The sequence below is a fragment of the Nerophis ophidion genome, linkage group LG03 (genome assembly GCF_033978795.1).
Source record: "Nerophis ophidion isolate RoL-2023_Sa linkage group LG03, RoL_Noph_v1.0, whole genome shotgun sequence".
Lineage (NCBI taxonomy): Eukaryota > Metazoa > Chordata > Actinopteri > Syngnathiformes > Syngnathidae > Nerophis > Nerophis ophidion.
The window spans coordinates 17,160,917-17,180,546 of record NC_084613.1 but is presented as its reverse complement, the minus strand read 5'-3'; the positions used below and the strand labels follow the sequence as shown (position 1 = coordinate 17,180,546).

The 19,630-nt window shown below is 38.8% G+C and overlaps 1 protein-coding gene across 3 annotated transcripts in view; it reads left to right on the top strand.

The window, feature by feature from the left end:
- The window catches only part of lrriq1 (leucine-rich repeats and IQ motif containing 1), a 91,010-nt gene that overhangs the window by 10,730 nt on the left and 60,650 nt on the right, over positions 1–19,630 (top strand). For all 3 annotated transcript variants that reach the window (XR_009806049.1, XM_061894433.1, XM_061894435.1), the window contains exons 5-12: positions 1,484–1,656; positions 1,848–1,922; positions 2,742–5,588; positions 7,902–8,054; positions 8,132–8,282; positions 9,433–9,626; positions 12,141–12,268; positions 12,552–12,625. Coding sequence is in view for 2 of the 3 variants with exons in the window: in XM_061894433.1 (XP_061750417.1) it covers positions 1,484–1,656; positions 1,848–1,922; positions 2,742–5,588; positions 7,902–8,054; positions 8,132–8,282; positions 9,433–9,626; positions 12,141–12,268; positions 12,552–12,625 (3,795 nt within the window). In the remaining variant the exon portion in view is untranslated. The remainder of the gene's footprint in view (positions 1–1,483; positions 1,657–1,847; positions 1,923–2,741; positions 5,589–7,901; positions 8,055–8,131; positions 8,283–9,432; positions 9,627–12,140; positions 12,269–12,551; positions 12,626–19,630) is intronic.

The following is a 19,630-nucleotide window of genomic DNA, read 5'->3' as shown; positions in this document are numbered from 1 at the left end:
TTGTTTATGGTAAACGTACAAAATATGCAATATTTTTCCCATAAACATATTTGATGTGAAATAATTGGGCTCCAATAGGTCAGTAATAGGTCAATAATTCATAATAGTGATTTTTATTCATATATATATAATATGTATATATAATATATGAAAAAAAATCCCACGGAAATTATGGGGATCCAAAAGGACCCCACTAATAAAAGTGTTAAAAATAAGTTGTACATTACTTTAATAAACATTTTATTTCAATGCTTAACTCTTTAGATCAACTTCAGATCTAGCTGTTGATTACAGGTTTATATTATTTGAAACAAATATGGACATATTGTGTTTGTTGTACATTATTTTTGTCATTCAAAACTTTGATTTTATGGCAAACACACAAAATATGCAATATTTCCCTCAGAAAATATTTCGAAGTGGAATATTTAATGTGAAAAAATTGGAGCCTTTAATAGGTCAGTAATTCATAATTCGTTATTTTTTTGTGCAATGGCTGTTAAAAAAAATCACATTAAAATTTTCAAGGATCCCAAAGGGCCCCACTAATAAAAGTATCAAAATAACTTATACATTTTATTTTTTTTATTTCCACGTTTAACTCTTTAGATTAACTTCATATCTAGCTGTTGATTACAGGTTTTTATTATTTTTTTTGTATTTTATCTTTTTAGCTTTATTATTATTATTATTATTTTGTCTTTTTTTTGTCATTGAAAACATAGTTCTTTATGGCAAACACACAAAATATGCAATATTTTTCCCCAAAAATATTTCAAAGTGGAATATTTGATGGGAAAAAATTGGAGTCTTAAATAAGTCAATAATTCATAGCAACATTGTTTTTTGTTCATTATTGAAATTTTGAGCAAAAAAAAAAAATCCACATAAATTATTGGGATCCAAAAGGGCCCCATTAATATAAGCATTAAAAGTAAGTTGTAAATCATTATTTGTAATTCTTTATTTCTATGCTTTAAATCAACTTCGTATCCAGATGTTGATTACAAGTTTTATCAAATTTTTAAAATATTTTTTCTTGTTAGTTTTACGCCCTTTTTGCCATTTGTTTTTTTTTACGGCAAACACACACAATATGCCATATTTTCCCCAAAAATATATTTCCAACTGGATAATTTGATGTGAAGTAATTGGAGCCTTCAATAGGTAAATAATTCATAAAAATATTGATTTTGATTCTTTTTTTTTTTTCGAGCAATGACAGTTTTAAGTAAAAAAACAACCTGCATGGCAGCATTGTGTTAGAGTCAACATTGCAACTCTTTCTTGTTACATTTCACCTTTTTGCTCTTATTACATGTTTTTTAATAGTTTTCTTAGGACGTGCCACGGGCCATTAAAACAATAGCTACAGGCCGCTATTGGCCCCCAGGACCCCACTTTGGACACCCCTGGTTTAATTTAATCCACCATTCCTCAGTATTAGTGCAGGTGTGCCACGTTGCAGCGGTCTGTATTGCAGGTGAATGTGGGGCAGAAGAGTGTGATAACTTCCTGTGGGATGAGGAGGGAGAGAGCGTGTCCGACGACCAGCAGGATGGAGGAGGTAGAACGCTCCAGGTGGAGGTGGAGAGAAGCAGACGGAGAGAACAAGAATTTGAGGAGGAGCTGAAAAGGATGATGGAAGTTGAGAAGGTGACTCTCATGCTCAGAGGATGTTCTCCTAAAAACGTACAACAGATTTAGTCCACTATCATATGCTTTACTGGATGTTTTCTTACACATTGCTTCCATATTATTTGATCGAACTAAGCAGTTGGTCTGAATTGTGGATATACATGAAGGAGGAGTATCTTCTATAATGTTTTCTTTTTCCCCATGTGCAGCTGCGGCAGAAGGAAGTAGACTTGATGGAGAAGAAGGCTCAGGAAGAACTGGAGCAGGAATTCCAGCTGCAACAGGTTATTTATTATCTGCTGGAATCTTGTCAACTCCTTGGTCTCCAAACAGTGAAATTATACACATTTCTATTTTAATTTTACTTAATAAAGAGTTCTTTATTATTTTATATGTTGTTGCACTTGTAACGCAAAAACAAGACAACTTGAAGTACCTTTTGATACACAAAAACATGCGCGCCGTTTATTCCATCAAAGCCGTGAAGTTATACACATTTATAGTTTAATTTTACATTAAAAAGTATTCTATATTATTTTTAGTGATTATTTTATGTCTTATTATGAATAATAGTAGTAATATTAATCATCATCATCATTAATTATTAATGTTAATTGGCCACCAAGCAGTGACATTGTACATATTTCTATTTTAATTTACATTCAAATAGTTGTTTTATATATTTTTATACATTATTTTTACAATTATTATTATTATTATTAAAAATAATTGTTATTAATATGATTGACTATTAATGAAAATCATTATTTTTAATACAATTATTATTACTAATATTAATAGTAAGTAGTTTTTATTTATCTATAATGCGCTTTTTTCTACAGATAAAAATCACAAAGCGCTGTACAAAACATTGGTCAATCAAAACAACAATTCCATTAAAACAACAAGGGCAACAATAGAAAAAATATTTGAAAAGTGAATTTAAAAAAAATTATAAAATAAATAACTATATATATATATATATATATATATATATATATATATATATATATATATATATATATATATATATATATATAATATATATAGTAGTATTATTATTAACAATATTGTTTTTATGGAATTACTTTTTCATGCAACAGGAGCTGGTCAATGACATGAAGCGACGAGTGGAGGAAGAAGTGAAGATGAGGAAGGAGGAGCAGAAGAGGCTGATAGAAAGAAAGGAAGATGATGGAAAAAGAAAGATGAAGAAAGACGGAAAGAGAAATAAAGGGGAGGAAGAAGAGAGGAGGAAAGAGGAAGAGTCGGAGCAAATGGAGCAAGATGAAAAGAGGCAGAGGGAGGAAGAATATGTGAGGTGGGAGACGGGGAGGAAGATGAAGGAAGAAGTGAGGAGGATGAGAGAAGTAGAGGAAAACAAAAAAAAGAAGAAAGAGGAAGAAGAAGAGAGGAGGACGGAGGCTGTGAGGAAACAGATGGAGGAAGAAGTGGGGAGGACAAGAGAAGAAGAGAAAAAGAACAGGAAGAAGGAGGAAGAAGAGGAACAGAAACTGATGGAGGAAGAAGTGAAGATGATGAGACAAGAAGAGAAAAAGAAGCAGAAAGAGGAGGAAGAAGTAATGAGAAGAGAAGAAGAGAAAAAGAAGAGGAAGAAGGATGAAAAAGAGGAGAGGAAACAGATGGAGGAAGAAGTAAGAAGGAGAGAAGAAGAGAAACATAAGAGGGAGAAGGAGGAAGAAGAGGAGAGGAAACTGATGGAGGAAGAAGTAATGAGAAGGAGAGAAGAAGAGAAAAAGAAGAGGAATAACGAGGAAGAAGAGGAGAGGAAACTGATGGAGGAAGAAGTAATGAGAAGGAGTGAAGAGAAAAAGAAGAGGAAGAAGGAGGAAGAAGAGGAAAGGAAACTGATGGAAGAAGAAGTAATGAGAAGGAGACAAGAAGAGAAAAATAAGAGAAAGAAGGAGGAAGAAGAGGAAAGGAAACTGATGGAGGAAGAACTGAGGAGGAGACAAGAAGAGAAAAAGAAGAAGAAAGAGGAGGAAGAAGAGGAGAGGAAACTAATGCAGGAAGACGCAATGAGAAGGAGAGAAGAAGAGAAAAATAAGAGGAAGGAGGAGGAAGAAGAGGAAAGGAAACTAATGGAGGAAGAACTGAGGAGGAGACAAGAAGAGAAAAGGAAGACAAAAGAGGAGGAAGAAGAGGAGAGGAAACTGAAGGAGGAAGAAGTAATGAGAAGGAGAGAAGAAAAGAAAAAGCAGAGGAAGAATGTGGAAGAAGAGGAGAGGAAACTGATGGAGGAAGAAGTGAGGAGGATGACAGAAAAAGATAAAAAGAAGAGGAAGAAGGAGGAAGAAAAGGTGAGGAAACTGATGGAGGAAGAAGTACTGAGAAGGAGAGAAGACAAGAAAAAGAAGAGGAAGAATGTGGAAGAAGAGGAGAGGAAACTGATGGAGGAAGAAGTGAGGAGGATGACAGAAGAAGAGAAAAAGAATAGCAAGAAGGAGGAAGAAGAGGAGAGGAAACTGATGGAGGAAGAAGTGAGGACGATGAGAGAAGAAGAAAAAAAGAAGAGGAAGGAGGAAGATGAGGAAAGGAAACTAATGGAGGAAAAAGTGAGGAGGACGAGAGAAGGAGAGAAAGAGAAGAGGAAGGAGGAGAATGAAGAGGAGAGGAAACTGATGGAGGAAGAAGTGAGGAGGATGAGAGAAGAAGAGAAAAAGAAGACGAAGAAGGAGGAAGAAGAGGAGAGGAAACTGATGGAGGAAGAAGTGACAAGGACGAGAGAAGGAGAGAAAGAGAAGAGGAATGAGGAGGAAGAAGAGAGGAAACTGATGGAGGAAGAAGTGATGAGGATAAGAGAAGAAGAGGAGAAGAAGAGGAAGAAGGAGGAAGAAGACGAGTGGAGGAAAGAGACAAAGAGAAAACAGATGGAGGAAGAGAGATGGAAAACGAAAGAGGAGAGGAAGTGTATAGAGGACAAAGAGAGGAAGAAAGAAAACAGCAAAGTGGAGGAAAATGAAATAAAGAGGAGGGAGGTGGTGATGATGCAAATGGAGGAAGATGTGAGCAAGAAGATGGAAGAAGAGAGGAGGAAAGAGGCAGCAAAAAAACTGAAAGAAGAAGAGTTGATGAGGAAGAAGGAGAAAGACGACAAGAGGATAGAAGAAGAAAGGCAGCAAAAGGAGGAAGATGTGGCAAGAAAGAAGGAGGAAGAGGAGAAGACATGGCAAAAGGCAGGAAGAACGAAGGTGGAAGAGAAGGAGATGAAGAAGATGACTGAAGAGAAAGAAGAAGGGGATAAGAGGAGTGATGAAGATCTGAGGAGTGAGGAAGATGAGAGGATGAAGGACAAACAGGAGAAGATGATAGAGAAGGAGGAAGAGGACGTGATGAAACAGGATGAAGAGACAAGGACAAGAAGGAACGAGGAGGAGAAGAGAAGCAGCATAAGCAGGAAGTGTGAACAGAGGATAGAGGAAGAAGATGGGGGTGGGACCGAGATGGAGGAGGAAGAGGAACTAGCCGTGAAGGATGAAGGGATGATGGCTAGGAGGGATGAGAAGATGGACGAACGGATAAAGAAAGAGAAGGATGGATGTGGAAGAAGAACAAGTGGACAGAAAAACCCCAAAGAAGAAGTGAAGGAGGAAGGAGAGGAGATTTTCAAGATAGAGACACATGAAGAAGAGGAGAGAAGACAAGATGAGCAGAGGATGAAAGACAACTCAGCAGCACCTTCACGTCCTCCACCTGACAACAACACCCGTCACAAATCCTCCTCCTTTTCCCAGAACCTGGCGCAGAGGAGGCGGTCCTGGATGGAGAACTGCGTCTTCTGGGCAGAACTGTCCGTGCAGAACAGGAGCAGGTCCACAGGTCCCGTCGGAACCAGGAGAGAGTTCAGGAGGTACACGGAGACCAGCGTGCTTCCTCCGCTTTGTCCAAGCATCCTGAAGCAGGCCACAGGCAGGAGATCCCTGCAGGAGGTAACATCTCCAGTACCATCGACAATGCTAATCAGTAGCATGTGTACGGCAAATCCCATGTAGATTAGCATCAAGCTAGCGCATTTTGAAAAGTGGAGCCTTACTTTTAAACGCTTTGTTGGCGTGGCATGAATATGCTTGTTTGCTCGCCAAGTGTTAGAGGCGGTGCCGAGTCTGGCGTCACTATTAACAAAGGAATGGGAATACGGTTTGATTTTATGTGAATCGGTACTCGGTAGTAGTGGCCAAATTTGGTTGGTACCTGTAAAATTTCTAATGCTAATCTGTAGCATGTATATGGCCCATTCCCAGTAAATTAGCATGGAGCTAGCACATTTTGAAAAGTGGAGTCTTACTCTTGACTGCTTTAAAAAAAAAAAAAAAAGCATGAAAATAGAAGAAGTGCCCAAATCTTTTCCACAGAGGGCCACACTTAAAATGATGAGGCGGCCATTTTGGTTGTTTTTACCTTCAAAATCAGTACGTCCATCCATTTTTCTACCGCTTGTCCCTTGCGGGGTGTTGTGTGTGTGTGTGTGTGTGTATATATATATATATATATATATATATATATATATATGTATATATATATATATATATATATATATATATATATATATATATATATGTATATATATATATGTATATATATATATACATGAATAGATACTGTATATACAAATATATTTGTATATATGTATTCATATATATTTACATAAATATATATATATATATGTATGTGTATATGAATACATATATACATATATACTGTATATATAAATACATATATAAATATACATACATATATACTGTATGTACATACATATATACATACGTACATATATATACATACATATATACATATATAAATACATACATATATACTATGTATATATAATGTATATATATAATGTATATATGTGTATATATACATATATAATGTATATATATATATGTGCAAGTATATATGTATATATATTTCTATGTATATATATGTATGTCTATATGTATGTATGTATATATATATATATATATATATATATATTTATATCTATGTATATATATGTATATATACATAGATATATGGTCCCCCCCTCTAGGGGACCAAAAGCAATGGATGTCGAGAGGGTCTAACATGATACTGTGAAAGTTCAATCCATAGTGGCTCCAACGCAGCCGCGAGAGTTTGGTTCAAAGCGGATCCAAGACAGCAGCGAGAGTCCCGTCCACAGGAAACCATCCCTAGCGGATTCGGATCAGCAGCGTAGAGATGTCCCCAACCGATACACAGGCGAGCGGTCCATCCTAGGTCCTGGCGAGCGGTCCATCCTGGGTCCCTACTCTGGACAGCCAGTACTTCATCCATGGCCATCGGACTGGACCCCCTCCACAAGGGAGGGGGGGACAGAGGAGAAAAAGAAAAGAAGCGGCAGATCAACTGGTCTAAAAAGGAGGTCTATTTAAAGGCTAGATTATACAAATGAGTTTTACGGTGAGACTTAAATGCTTCTACTGAGGTAGAATCTCGAGTACTGGAGCCCGAACGGAAACGCTCTATAGCCCACAGACTTTTTTGGGGCTTTAGGAATCACTAATAAGCCGGAGTCCTTTGAACGCAGATTTCTTGCTGGGACATATGGTACAATACAATCGGCAAGTTAGGCTGGAGCTAGACCGTGTAGTATTTTATACGTAAGTAGTAAAACCTTAAAGTCACATGATGATGATCTCAGCGTCGTTAGTGGACAAAATGGAGCGAATTTTAGCGATATTACGGATATGAAAGAAGTCTGTTTTAGTAACGCTTTTAATGTGTGAATCAAAGGAGAGAGTTGGGTCGAATATAATACCCAGATTCTTTACCGAGTTGCCTTGTTTAATTATTTGGTTGTCAAATGTTACAGTTGTATTATTAAATACAGGTCGGTGTCTAAATATACATATATATACAGTATGTATATATATATATATATATATATATATACATATGTATGTATGTATATGTGTGTGTATATAAATATGGAAATATGGTCCTGTTTGATTCTGATTGTACCTATGAAATTGCCAAATTCAGTACCTAACCTGAGTGAGCATGTCGCTAAGTTGGAAACACTGATCCCTCCTGCTACGTTGTCTTAGTCTGCCAGACCAGAGGTGTATGAGGTGTGTCCGAAAGCAGAGTTGTGACAACAAACTGCATTCACTCACAGTCCCATTATAATGTGTTTATTGACGAACGTATGCGAAACACTGTCATCTATTCCACGTTTTCTGTACAAAAGAAAAAATAATGTATATTTTTTCTTCTTCCAGGTGACCACGTTGTTTCTGGAGGACTTGCCCGGCTGCAGCTTGTCCACGCTGGCTGAGTGTGTGCGGCTGCAGTCTCTCACCCTCAGACGATGCGGCCTGACTGTTCTCGACAGCATTAACCAGCTCACAGAGCTCCGCTACGTCGACGTACAGGTGCGTTTATTTCCCACCCACGTCCTCCTTTCCACACTCTGTGCGAGCAAACGTCTTCACTCTGGGTTTTTCTGCAGCAAAACGACATCTGGCGGGTGGACTGCGAGAATATGAGCGACCTGCGAGCCCTGAAGCTGGGCCGCAACAAGCTGACATCCATTCACGGACTAAGTGGAGCAGAAAACCTGGACCTTCTAGAGCTGTCCCACAACGCCATCACACGTGTCGGTAATATGTTATTTCAATGGTTCAAATGATCGCGTGGCGTGGTGGTCCATCTTCATGCATCCTTCAAGGGTCTTGCACTCTTAACAGAGATAAGAAATATTTATGGGCCTTCTGCCATGCTAACATTAAAGTGCTAGCTTTTTTAACGAAATTTTGCAACCGTTTACCCTAGGGTCCTATAACTTAGTATGTGAAAGCTGTTAAATGTTACTGTGCTAAAATTAGCATGCTAGCAGGCTAACAATAAAGTGCTAACTTTTTTTTTTTTTAATTTTCCACTTTTTTCTCTAATTCCACAGCCCTACACCTTACAGTCATATAACATGGTATTTGAAACATGCTAAACATGCTAATGTAATTAGGTTAGCATGCTAACATTAAAGTGCTAGCTTTTTGAGCTAATTTTGCAAGCGTTTATCTTAATAATAAAAAAAATAATAGATTTTTTTTGTAAAAACACTTTACATTGAGTAAACAACCTCACCGTTTTTTCTGTTATTTAATTACTATTTTTAAAAGTTAATAGTAATAATAACAACTAATAATAATTATTGTTATTTGGCCTCCAAACAGTGAATTTATATACATATAGTTTAATTTTACATTGAAAAGTATTCGGCTTATATCTCGGTGCGCCCTATAATCCAGAAAATATGGTACATTAACATACTGGCAAAGAATGAACTGACGAGAAAACTTGCTGTTCCATGATTCCTTTATACTTGTGAGCACCATTTATGTACTCTTTACAAATAGTCTCCCCCTTCTTCTTTCCATGCTGGCATGTTTTCTTTTTTGAGACAGATATTGAGTTAGCACAATGGACAAAACTTGTCCAAAGACAAAAAAACACAGAGCAGTGACAAGTAGTGTAGTGCACAACTCCACCTTTCCAAAAATGCTGCGCAGGCGCTACTTAAAATAAAGGTTTGAATTAGGCGATGTGCGATGGCAGAGGCATATTCGCCACGATCTAAAAGTTCATAAATCGAAAAGTTTGCAAAAGCGCGGTACGTAAATCGAGGTTGCACTCTGTAATGAATCATTCTTATTCTGCTGAAATCCACATACCACGGTCCGACCCGGAACTAATTAACAACAACAAATGACGGATTACCATATTTTCTTCTTCTCCCACGCCACTCCTCAGCTGGTCTGGGTTCTTTAAGGAGACTCCAGAGGTTGTCTTTGGATCACAACCAGCTCATTAGCACCAAAGGGCTGAAGGACGTTTGCACCCTCCTGCACTTGGACTGCTCACACAACCACCTGGCCAGTGTGGAAGGTCTGGACGGCAACCTTCTGCTCACCACGCTGGACTTGACCGGCAACAGCCTGACTGAGGTACCAAACCAGAAGGACAGACCACAGCTGAGATGAAGGAAGACTAGATTAGATTACAGGGGTGTCCAAAGTGCGGCTCGGGGGATTTTAAAAAAGTGGAACAAAAGAGTGAACGGGTGAAATGCAACAAGAAATAGACACTGTTATTATTCCAAAAATAATAATGAATCAAAATCAATGCTGTTCTGAATTATTGACTTACTCAAAGATCCAATTACTTCACATCACTTTGAAATATTTTCTGGGGAAAATTGTGCATATGTGTTTTTGCCATATAAAAAAAACAAGTTTTTGTTAAAAAAAAGGGCATAAAGCAAACAAAATAGAAAAATAAAAAAAGGGATGGATCTGAAGTTGATGTAGAGGTGGAATATCAGTGGAATTTTTTTAAAAGTGTCATTGCTCAAAAGATAATAATGAATTAAAAATCAATGTTGTTATGAATTATTGACCCATTGAAAGCTCCATTTACTCCACATCTGATATTCCACGTTGAAATATTTTTTGGGGAAAATATTGCATATTTTGTGTGTTAACCATGTAAAAAAATTGCAAAGTTTTTGTTGACAAAAATGGCAAAAACCAACGAAAAAAAACAACCTATACTTATAATTGATGGATTTATCTGAGGTTGATGTAGAGACTTAAGTGATGAAAGAAAATAAAAAAAACCTGACAAATTTTCTATACTTTGAGTGGGGCCCTTTTTGGGTCACCAATCATTTTGTGGGATTTTTTTGTTTAAAACTGTCATTGCTCAAAAAACAATGAATCAATGTTATGAAATATTGCCTTATTGAAGGATCCAATTACTCCATATGAAATGTTCCACTTAGAACATTTTTGGGGGTAAAATATGCAATATTTTTATTTTTTGCTGTAAAAAAACTTTTGGGCAAAAATGGCAATACATTTTTTTAATTTCTTTATTACATTTTTTGTTTTACTTTATATTGACAGATAGACCTGAAGTTTATTTAGAGATTTAGACTCCAGTGTTTTAAGTAAAAATAAAAATGTATGACTTTTTTAAAACACTTTTATGAAGATTTATTTTAAAACTGTCATTGCACTAAAAAGAATAATGTATTTAAATCAATGGTGTTATGAATTATTTAAATATTTAAAGCTCTAATTACTTCACATCAAATATTCCACTTTGATCCTTTTTTTGTTAGACTTTTTTTCTGCCGTAAAAAACTATTTTCTCTGGCAAAAATGGCGAAAAAATCTTTTTCATTTGTTTTTTTTTTAATATATTATATACTTAATGTATATATTACTTTATTTGTTTTTACAGATGGACGTGAAGTTGATTTAGTGATTTAGGTGTTGAATAATAATAAAATAATAATTATACATGCCTTATTTTTTAGCAGTTTTTGACAAAAAATGGCATAAAACAAAAGATGATATATATAAAAAATAATATAAAAAACTTATAATCAATGGATGGATTTAAAGTTGATTTAGAGACTTAAGTGTTTAAGATAAAAATAAAAATGTACACTTTTATGAATAATTTTAATTTGATTTTCTTTTAAAACTGTTATTGCTTAAATAATAATAATACTTTGAATCAATGTTGTTATGATTTATTGACCTCTTTGAGGTTTCAATTACTTCACATCAAATGCTCCAATTTAAGGATTTTTTTCTACATATTTTAGTTTTTGCCTAAAATAGCAAAAAAAAAAAAATTTACATTTGTTTTTCTTTTACTTTATATTGACAAATAGACCTGAAGTTGATTTAGAGATTGAATAAAAAAAAAATGTTTTTACACTTTCTGACAAAAAGGGGATAAAACAAATAATGAAAACATAAAACAATAATAGCAACTTAGAACAGATGGATTGATTTGAATTTGATCTACATACTAAATGTTGAAAGTAAAAAACAAATAAACTGTATGACTTATATTTAGCACCTTTGAATAGTTTTAGCTGTGTTTTCTTTTAAAAGAGTCATTGCTCCAAAAAATAATAATAGTAAAGAATTTAAATCAATATTGTTATGAATTATTGAATTATTTACGGCTCTAATTACATCACATCAAATATTCGACAGAGACCTGAAGGTTATTTAGAGATTTAAGCCTTGAATAATACAAATAAATAAAATTTCACTTATTTTTAACATGTTAATGACTGAGATGGGATTGAACTTGAGGGTTACCCCAAAGGTAAAAACAATCTATATGTGGTATTGGTTTTGAATATGAAAACTCTTAAATTGGCCCCCACCGCTGAATTGTGTACCCCCCTGTTATATTACAATGGTATATTATTCATTTAATGACAAGTCGTTAATGGTCAGGATGTCTTATTTTGTTGAATATGGTAAACAATACAAAATCATGTTATTAGAGGGGACACACGAGAAGATATCAGTGGAATAATTGCGTGTTAAAAAGGTGATGGGTCGGCTGACATTGATGGATGGAGCCACTTAACATCCGAGGCCCAACATTATTGTAACCCAGCGGTTAACCGTGTCGCTCCTGTCCATCAGCCGCCAGCACTGTACGACCACGTCCTCCTGCAAGAGCTCCGTCTGGATGACAACAGCATCTCGTCCCTGCGGGGCCTCGCCGCCTGCTGGCTGCCTCTCCTGCAGACGCTCAGCGTGGCCCGAAACAGGTGCTTGCATATATTTATCAGTATAGTAATCTATTTATTTGTATCCGTTTTTTTTCAATCCTGCACTACCATGAGCTAATGCAATGAAATGTTGTTCTTATCTGAACTGTAAAGTTCAAATTTGAATGATGGATGGATAAAAAGGAATTTTAAGTCTAAGTCTAAGTCCTCTGGAAGAGATAAAAATATGCTTCTTTTCGGTCCATGTGAGATGACCTGTGTGTGTATGTGTGGTCTAATTTTGTCTAATGAGTGACAATGTGTGTATTCTTATGTGTCCAAGGCTCACACACCTGCCCCACATGTCTGCTGCTGTGTCCCTCTCCAACCTCGACCTGCGCTACAACTGCCTTTCAGGTGATTGAGCTCCATTACCAATAATTCCTACATCCACTTGTAGACCAGTGACATGCGGGCAGGGGAGGCAGTGCCTAGCCTGAGATCCTGCAAAGAAATAAAATATATAATGATAAAATAATTGTAATTGTTAGTTTTTGATTTTAATTTAGCTTCACCAATTTGGAAAACATTTTCTTCAAAAACACTGAATTTTCGCAATCCCTCGTAAACTTATCCGTTTGCAGTGCGGTCAGAGCGCGTTCTTTTCTGGTGTGTTGCTGAGCGTTCAGAACGGCAGAGAAAAAAGTCTGAGGTGAGGCAAACAGTTCTCGTGTCTCACGATAGGAGCGCTCATGATCAGAGACATACGGTGGCGTAAGCGAGTCAAGTGCCGCAGCGAGTAACAAGTTTTGTGTGTCGGTTGAGCCATCAGAACGGCAGAGAAAAAAGTCTGAGGTGAGGCAAACAGTTCTCGTGCCTCATGATAGGGGCCGCTCATTATCCCAGACATACGGTGGCCTCAGCGGGTAAGTGCCGCAACGACTTATTTTTCCGTCTCGTGCACCGCAACTTTTAACATGGATGACTACATTTCCGCACTTAAACCGTTTTCTAAAGTGGACTTTCAAGTGAAGCCGTAGATAATTACTAAAGGAAGACCAACGTCGGAGCTGAATGGTTTGTCTCAATCAGCAGGACGGAAAGTTAATTGCTGTTTTCAAAACAGACTTTTTTCAAACCGTGGAACTGTGTGGACTCAAATTTTGTGACCTAAAGAATTTGCAAAGAAGCCTCACCAAACGTGAGCGGTCGGCCCCTCATATTCAAAGCTAGATTGCGCTAACAACGTTTGGGATGACGAGGATAGACTTGGCTTTGGATGATCAGCGGCGACTCAACATCAGTGTCCACAATGCTAAGGTAAAAGAGAACCGAGAGATTTTAAAAGATGTCATCAATGCGACCTACTTCCTCGCCAAACAGCAGCTCGCATTTCGTGGAAGTGATGACAGTAGGAGCTCTGCTAATCATGGAAACTATTTTGGACTCTTATAAGACTTTTAAAACTGAAGTAAGGGAAGGAGGACTTTTACCAGAAAGTGACGGATATTTTTATCCAGAAAAACCAGCACATGGACTTTATTTATAAGTAAAGGTGAGACGGCGATAACATTATTTTTGTTTTGTTTTTAATGAAATGCACATTTTGTGGGCGACAGTTTGTATGTGTAAAGAATGCAGAAATGAGACATAACCTGTAAACTTCTGCCAATCAAATGGCAAATAATCTGCGCAGAGCGTATACTGTATATTTGTAAATCTGATTCTGATTACGTCAGTGCCTCACCAGCTATAAACCTGACCGCACGTCACTGTTGTAGACACATCAATCATTCAGAAAGTGACAGTCCTTCACAGCGCTGCTCGGGAGAAGAGAGTCCCAGCTCAGGATCGTGCTGTGTCTCGACTCATTGATTTATCAAGATTTAGGTTTTGAGCAAGTGGGGTTACCACCCCTAGTTAACTTAGTGCAGGGGTGTCCAAAGCGCCAGCTTAGGGTCATTTAAATGAAAAAAAAAACAAAACACATTACAACATGGGTATAAAAGTCCAAACAGGTAAATTGTAATGAGCAAAAGTTGTAATGTTGATTCTAATACAAGAATGCTACCATACAGGTTGTTTTTTCCCTCTAAAACTGTCATTGCTTGAAAAATAGTAATGAATCAAAATCAATGTTTTGATTTTTTGACCTATAAAAGCTACATTAATTTCCCTCCAAAATTCCATTTTGAAATCTTTTTGGGGAAAAATGTTGCATATTTTGTGTTTTTTCCATAAAAAAATGTTTTTGGCAAAAATGGAAACATAAATTAAACAAATAAAAACTGAAAAAAATATTAAAAACTTATAATATAAACTAGATCTGAAGTTGATCGAGAGACTTAAGTTTGAAAGTAAAATGAAAAAAATATTTAAAAATGTTCAACACTTTTATGAGTTTGGCCCTTTTGGATCCTAAATAATTTTAGTGGGATTTTAAAAAAAAAATGTTTAAACGGTCATTGCTCGAAAAATAATAATGAATCAAAATCAATGTTGTTGTAAATTTTTGACCAATTTAAGCCTGCATATACTTCCGTCCAAAATTCAACTTTGAAATGTTTTCGGGAAAATATTGCATATTTTGTGTTTTTGCAAAAAAAAAACAAATTATTTGGCAAAAATGGAAACATAAAATAAACAAATACATGATGAAAAAATATAAAAAACGTATAATCAAAAATAGATCTGAGACTTAAGTGTTGAAAGTAAAAAAAATAAAATAATACATGACTTATTTTTAACACTTTTGGATCCTAAAGAATTTTAGTGGAAATATTATTTTTGTTTTTGTTTATTTTTGTTTAAATGTCATTGCTCTAAAATTAATAATTAATCAGAATCAATGTTTTTTATGAATTATTGACCTATTTAACGCTCCATTTTGAAATATTTTTGGGTATACATAAGATAAACTAATAAATTGTGAGAAAATATTAAAAACTTAAAATCGAAAAGAGATCTGAAGTTGATCAAGAGACTTAAGTGTTAAAAGTAAAGATAATAATAAAATAATATGAGTTATTTTTAACACTTTTATGAGTGTAACTTGTGGATTCTAAATAATTTTAGTGGGATTTAAAATTAAAATAAATTCTAAACGGTCATTGCTCAAAAAATATTTAAGGCTCCAATTATTTCTGTTAAAAGTTACACATACAAATGTTCAGGAAAAATATTGCATATTTTGTGTGTTTGCCATAAAAAAACTATTTTCTTTGACAAAAAATGGAAACATGAAATAAACAAATATATTATAAAAAAAAAAAATCAAAAACTTATAATCGAAAATAGATCTGAAGTTGATTAAGAGACTTAATTGTTGAAATTTAAAAAAACACACATATATATATATATATGACTTATTTTTACCACTTTTACGAGTGGCACTCTTTTGGATACTAAATGATTTTAGTGGGATTTTTTTAAATTTTATTTTAAAAACTGTCATTGATCGGGTGAAATGCAACAAGAAATAGACACTGTTATTATTCAAAAAATAATAATGAATCAAAATCAATGCTGTTCTGAATTATTGACTTACTCAAAGCTCCAATTACTTCACATCACTTTGAAATTTTTTTGGGGGAAAATTGTGCATATGTGTTTTTGCCATATAAAAAACAAAAAACAGCTCAAAGACTTCTATGGAATTACAACAAAATGAACCCAGATTTCCCTCGCCCGGACGTGGGTCACCGGGGCCCCGCTTTGGAGCCAGGCCCGGAGTTGGGGCACGATGGCGAGCGCCTGGTGGCCGGGCCTGTCCCCATGGGGCCCGGCCGGGCACAGCAACGTGGGTCATCCCTCCAATGGGCTCACCACTCATAGGAGGGGCCATGGAGGTCGGGTGCATTGTGAGCTGGGCGCCAGCCGAAGGCAGGGCACTTGGCGGTCCGATCCTCGGCTACAGAAGCTACCTCTTGGGACGTGGAACGTCACCTCACTGGGGGGGAAGGAGCCTGAGCTAGTGCGTGAGGTAGAGAAGTTCCGGCTGGATATAGTCGGACTCACCTCGACGCACAGCAAGGGCTCTGGAACCAGTTCTCTCGAGAGGGACTGGACTCTCTTCCACTCTGGCGTTGCCGGCAGTGAGAGGCGACGGGCTGGGGTGGCAATTCTCGTTGCCCCCCGGCTCAAAGCCTGCACGTTGGAGTTCAACCCGGTGGACGAGAGGGTAGCTTCCCTTCGCCTTCGGGTGGGGGGACGGGTCCTGACTGTTGTTTGTGCTTACGCACCAAACAGCAGTTCAGAATACCCACCCTTTTTGGGTACACTCGAGGGAGTACTGGAAAGTGCTCCTCCGGGTGATTCCCTTGTCCTACTGGGAGACTTCAACGCTCATGTTGGCAACGACAGTGAAACCTGGAGAGGCGTGATTGGGAAGAATGGTCGCCCGGATCTAAACCCGAGTGGTGTTTTGTTATTGGACTTTTGTGGTCGTCACGGATTGTCCATAACAAACACCATGTTCAAACATAAGGGTGCCCATATGTGCACTTGGCACCAGGACACCCTAGGCCGCAGTTCCATGATCGACTTTGTAGTTTTGTCATCGGATTTGCGGCCTTATGGTCTGGACACTCGGGTGAAGAGAGGGGCGGAGCTTTCTACCGATCACCACCTGGTGGTGAGTTGGCTGCGATGGTGGGGGAGGATGCCGGACAGACCTGGCAGGCCCAAGCGCATTGTGAGGGTCTGCTGGGAACGTCTGGCAGAGTCTCCTGTCAGAGAGAGTTTCAATTCACACCTCCGGGAGAACTTTGAACATGTCACGAGGGAGGTGCGGGAAATTGAGTCCGAGTGGACCATGTTCCGAACCTCTATTGTCGAGGCGGCTGATTGGAGCTGTGGCCGCAAGGTTGTTGGTGCCTGTCGTGGCGGTAATCCCAGAACCCGTTGGTGGACACCAGCAGTGAGGGATGCCGTCAAGCTGAAGAAGGAGTCCTATCGGGTTCTTTTGGCTCATAGGACTCCGGAGGCAGTGGACAGGTACCGACGGGCCAAGAGGTGTACAGCTTTAGCGGTCGCGGAGGCAAAAACTCGGACATGGGAAGAGTTCGGGGAAGCCATGGAAAACGACTTCCGGACGGCTTCGAAGCGATTCTGGACCACCATACGGCGCCTCAGGAAGGGGAAGCAGTGCACTATCAACACCGTGTATGGTGCGGATGGTGGTCTGCTGACTTCGACTGCGGAAGTTGTGGATCGGTGGAGGGAATACTTCGAAGACCTCTTCAATCCCACCAACACGTCTTTCTTTGAGGAAGCGGTGCCTGGGGAATCTGTAGTGGACTCTCCTATTTCTGGGGCTGAGGTCGCTGAGGTAGTTAAAAAGCTCCTCGGCGGCAAGGCCCCGGGGGTGGATGAGATCCGCCCGGAGTTCCTTAAGGCTCTGGATGCGCTGGGGCTGTCTTGGTTGACAAGACTCTGCAGCATCGCGTGGACATCGGGGGCGGTACCTCTGGATTGGCAGACCGGGGTGGTGGTCCCTCTCTTTAAGAAGGGGGACCGGAAGGTTTGTTCCAACTATCGTGGGATCACACTCCTCAGCCTTCCCGGTAAGGTTTATTCAGGTGTACAGGAGAGGAGGCTTCGCCGGATAGTCGAACCTCGGATTCAGGAGGAACAGTGTGGTTTTCGTCCTGGTCGTGGAACTGTGGACCAGCTCTATACTCTCGGCAGGGTTCTTGAGTGTGCATGGGAGTTTGCCCAACCAGTCTACATGTGCTTTGTGGACTTGGAGAAGGCATTCGACCGTGTCCCTCGGGAAGTCCTGTGGGGAGTGCTCAGAGAGTATGGGGTATCGGACTGTCTTATTGTGGCAGTCCGCTCCCTGTATAATCAGTGTCAGAGCTTGGTCCGCATTGCTGGCAGTAAGTCGGACACGTTTCCAGTGAGGGTTGGACTCCGCCGAGGCTGTCCTTTGTCACCGATTCTGTTCATAACTTTTATGGACAGAATTTCTAGGCGCAGCCAAGGCGTTGAGGGGTTCCGGTTTGGTGGCCACGGGATTAGGTCTCTGCTTTTTGCAGATGATGTAGTCCTGATGGCTTCATCTGGCCGGGATCTTCAGCTCTCACTGGATCGGTTCGCAGCAGAGTGTGAAGCGACCGGAATGAGAATCAGCACCTCCAAGTCCGAGTCCATGGTTCTCGCCCGGAAAAGGGTGGAGTGCCATCTCCAGGTTGGGGAGGAGACCCTGCCCCAAGTGGAGGAGTTCAAGTACCTAGGAGTCTTGTTCACGAGTGGGGGAAGAGTGGATCGTGAGATCGACAGGCGGATCGGTGCGGCGTCTTCAGTAATGCGGACGTTGTATCGATCCGTTGTGGTGAAGAAGGAGCTGAGCCGGAAGGCAAAGCTCTCAATTTACCGGTCGACCTACGTTCCCATCCTTACCTATGGTCACGAGCTTTGGGTCATGACCGAAAGGATAAGATCACGGGTACAAGTAGCCGAAATGAGTTTCCTCCGCTGTGTGGCGGGGCTCTCCCTTAGAGATAGGGTGAGAAGCTCTGCCATCCGGGAGGAGCTCAACGTAAAGCCGCTGCTCCTCCACATCGAGAGGAGCCAGATGAAGTGGTTCGGGCATCTGGTCAGGATGCCACCGAACGCCTCCCTAGGGATGTGTTTAGGGCACGTCCAGCTGGTAGGAGGCCACGGGGAAGACCCAGGACACGTTGGGAAGACTATGTCTCCCGGCTGACCTGGGAACGCCTAGGGATCCCCCGGGAAGAGCTAGACGAAGTGGCTGGAGATAGGGAAGTCTGGGCTTCCCTGCTTAGGCTGCTGCCCCCGCGACCCGACCTCGGATAAGCGGAAGATGATGGATGGATGGATGGAAAAAAACAAGTTTTTGTTGAAAAAAAGGGCATAAAGCAAACAAAGTAGAAACATAAAAAAAGGGATGGATCTGAAGTTGACGTAGAGGTGGAATATCAGTGGAAATTTTTTAAAAGTGTCATTGCTCCCAAGATAATAATGAATTAAAAATCAATGTTGTCATGAATTATTGACCCATTGAAAACTCCAATTACTCCACATCTAATATTCCACGTTGAAATATTTTTTGGGGAAAATATTGGATATTTTGTATGTTAGCCATGTAAAAAAAATGCCAAGTTTTTGTTGACAAAAATGGCAAAAACCAAAGAAAAAAAACTATCTATACCTATAATTGATGGATTCATCTGAGGTTGATGTAGAGACTTAAGTGTTGAAAGAAAATAAAAAAAACCTGACAAATTTTCTACACTTTGAGTGGGGCCCTTTTTGGGTCACCAATCATTTTGTGGGATTTTTTGTTTAAAACTGTCATTGCTCAAAAAACAATAATGAATCAATGTTATGAAAAAAAAAAAAAAGAAAAGAATCAAAATCAATGTTGTTTTGATTTTTTTGACATATTTAAGGCTCCAC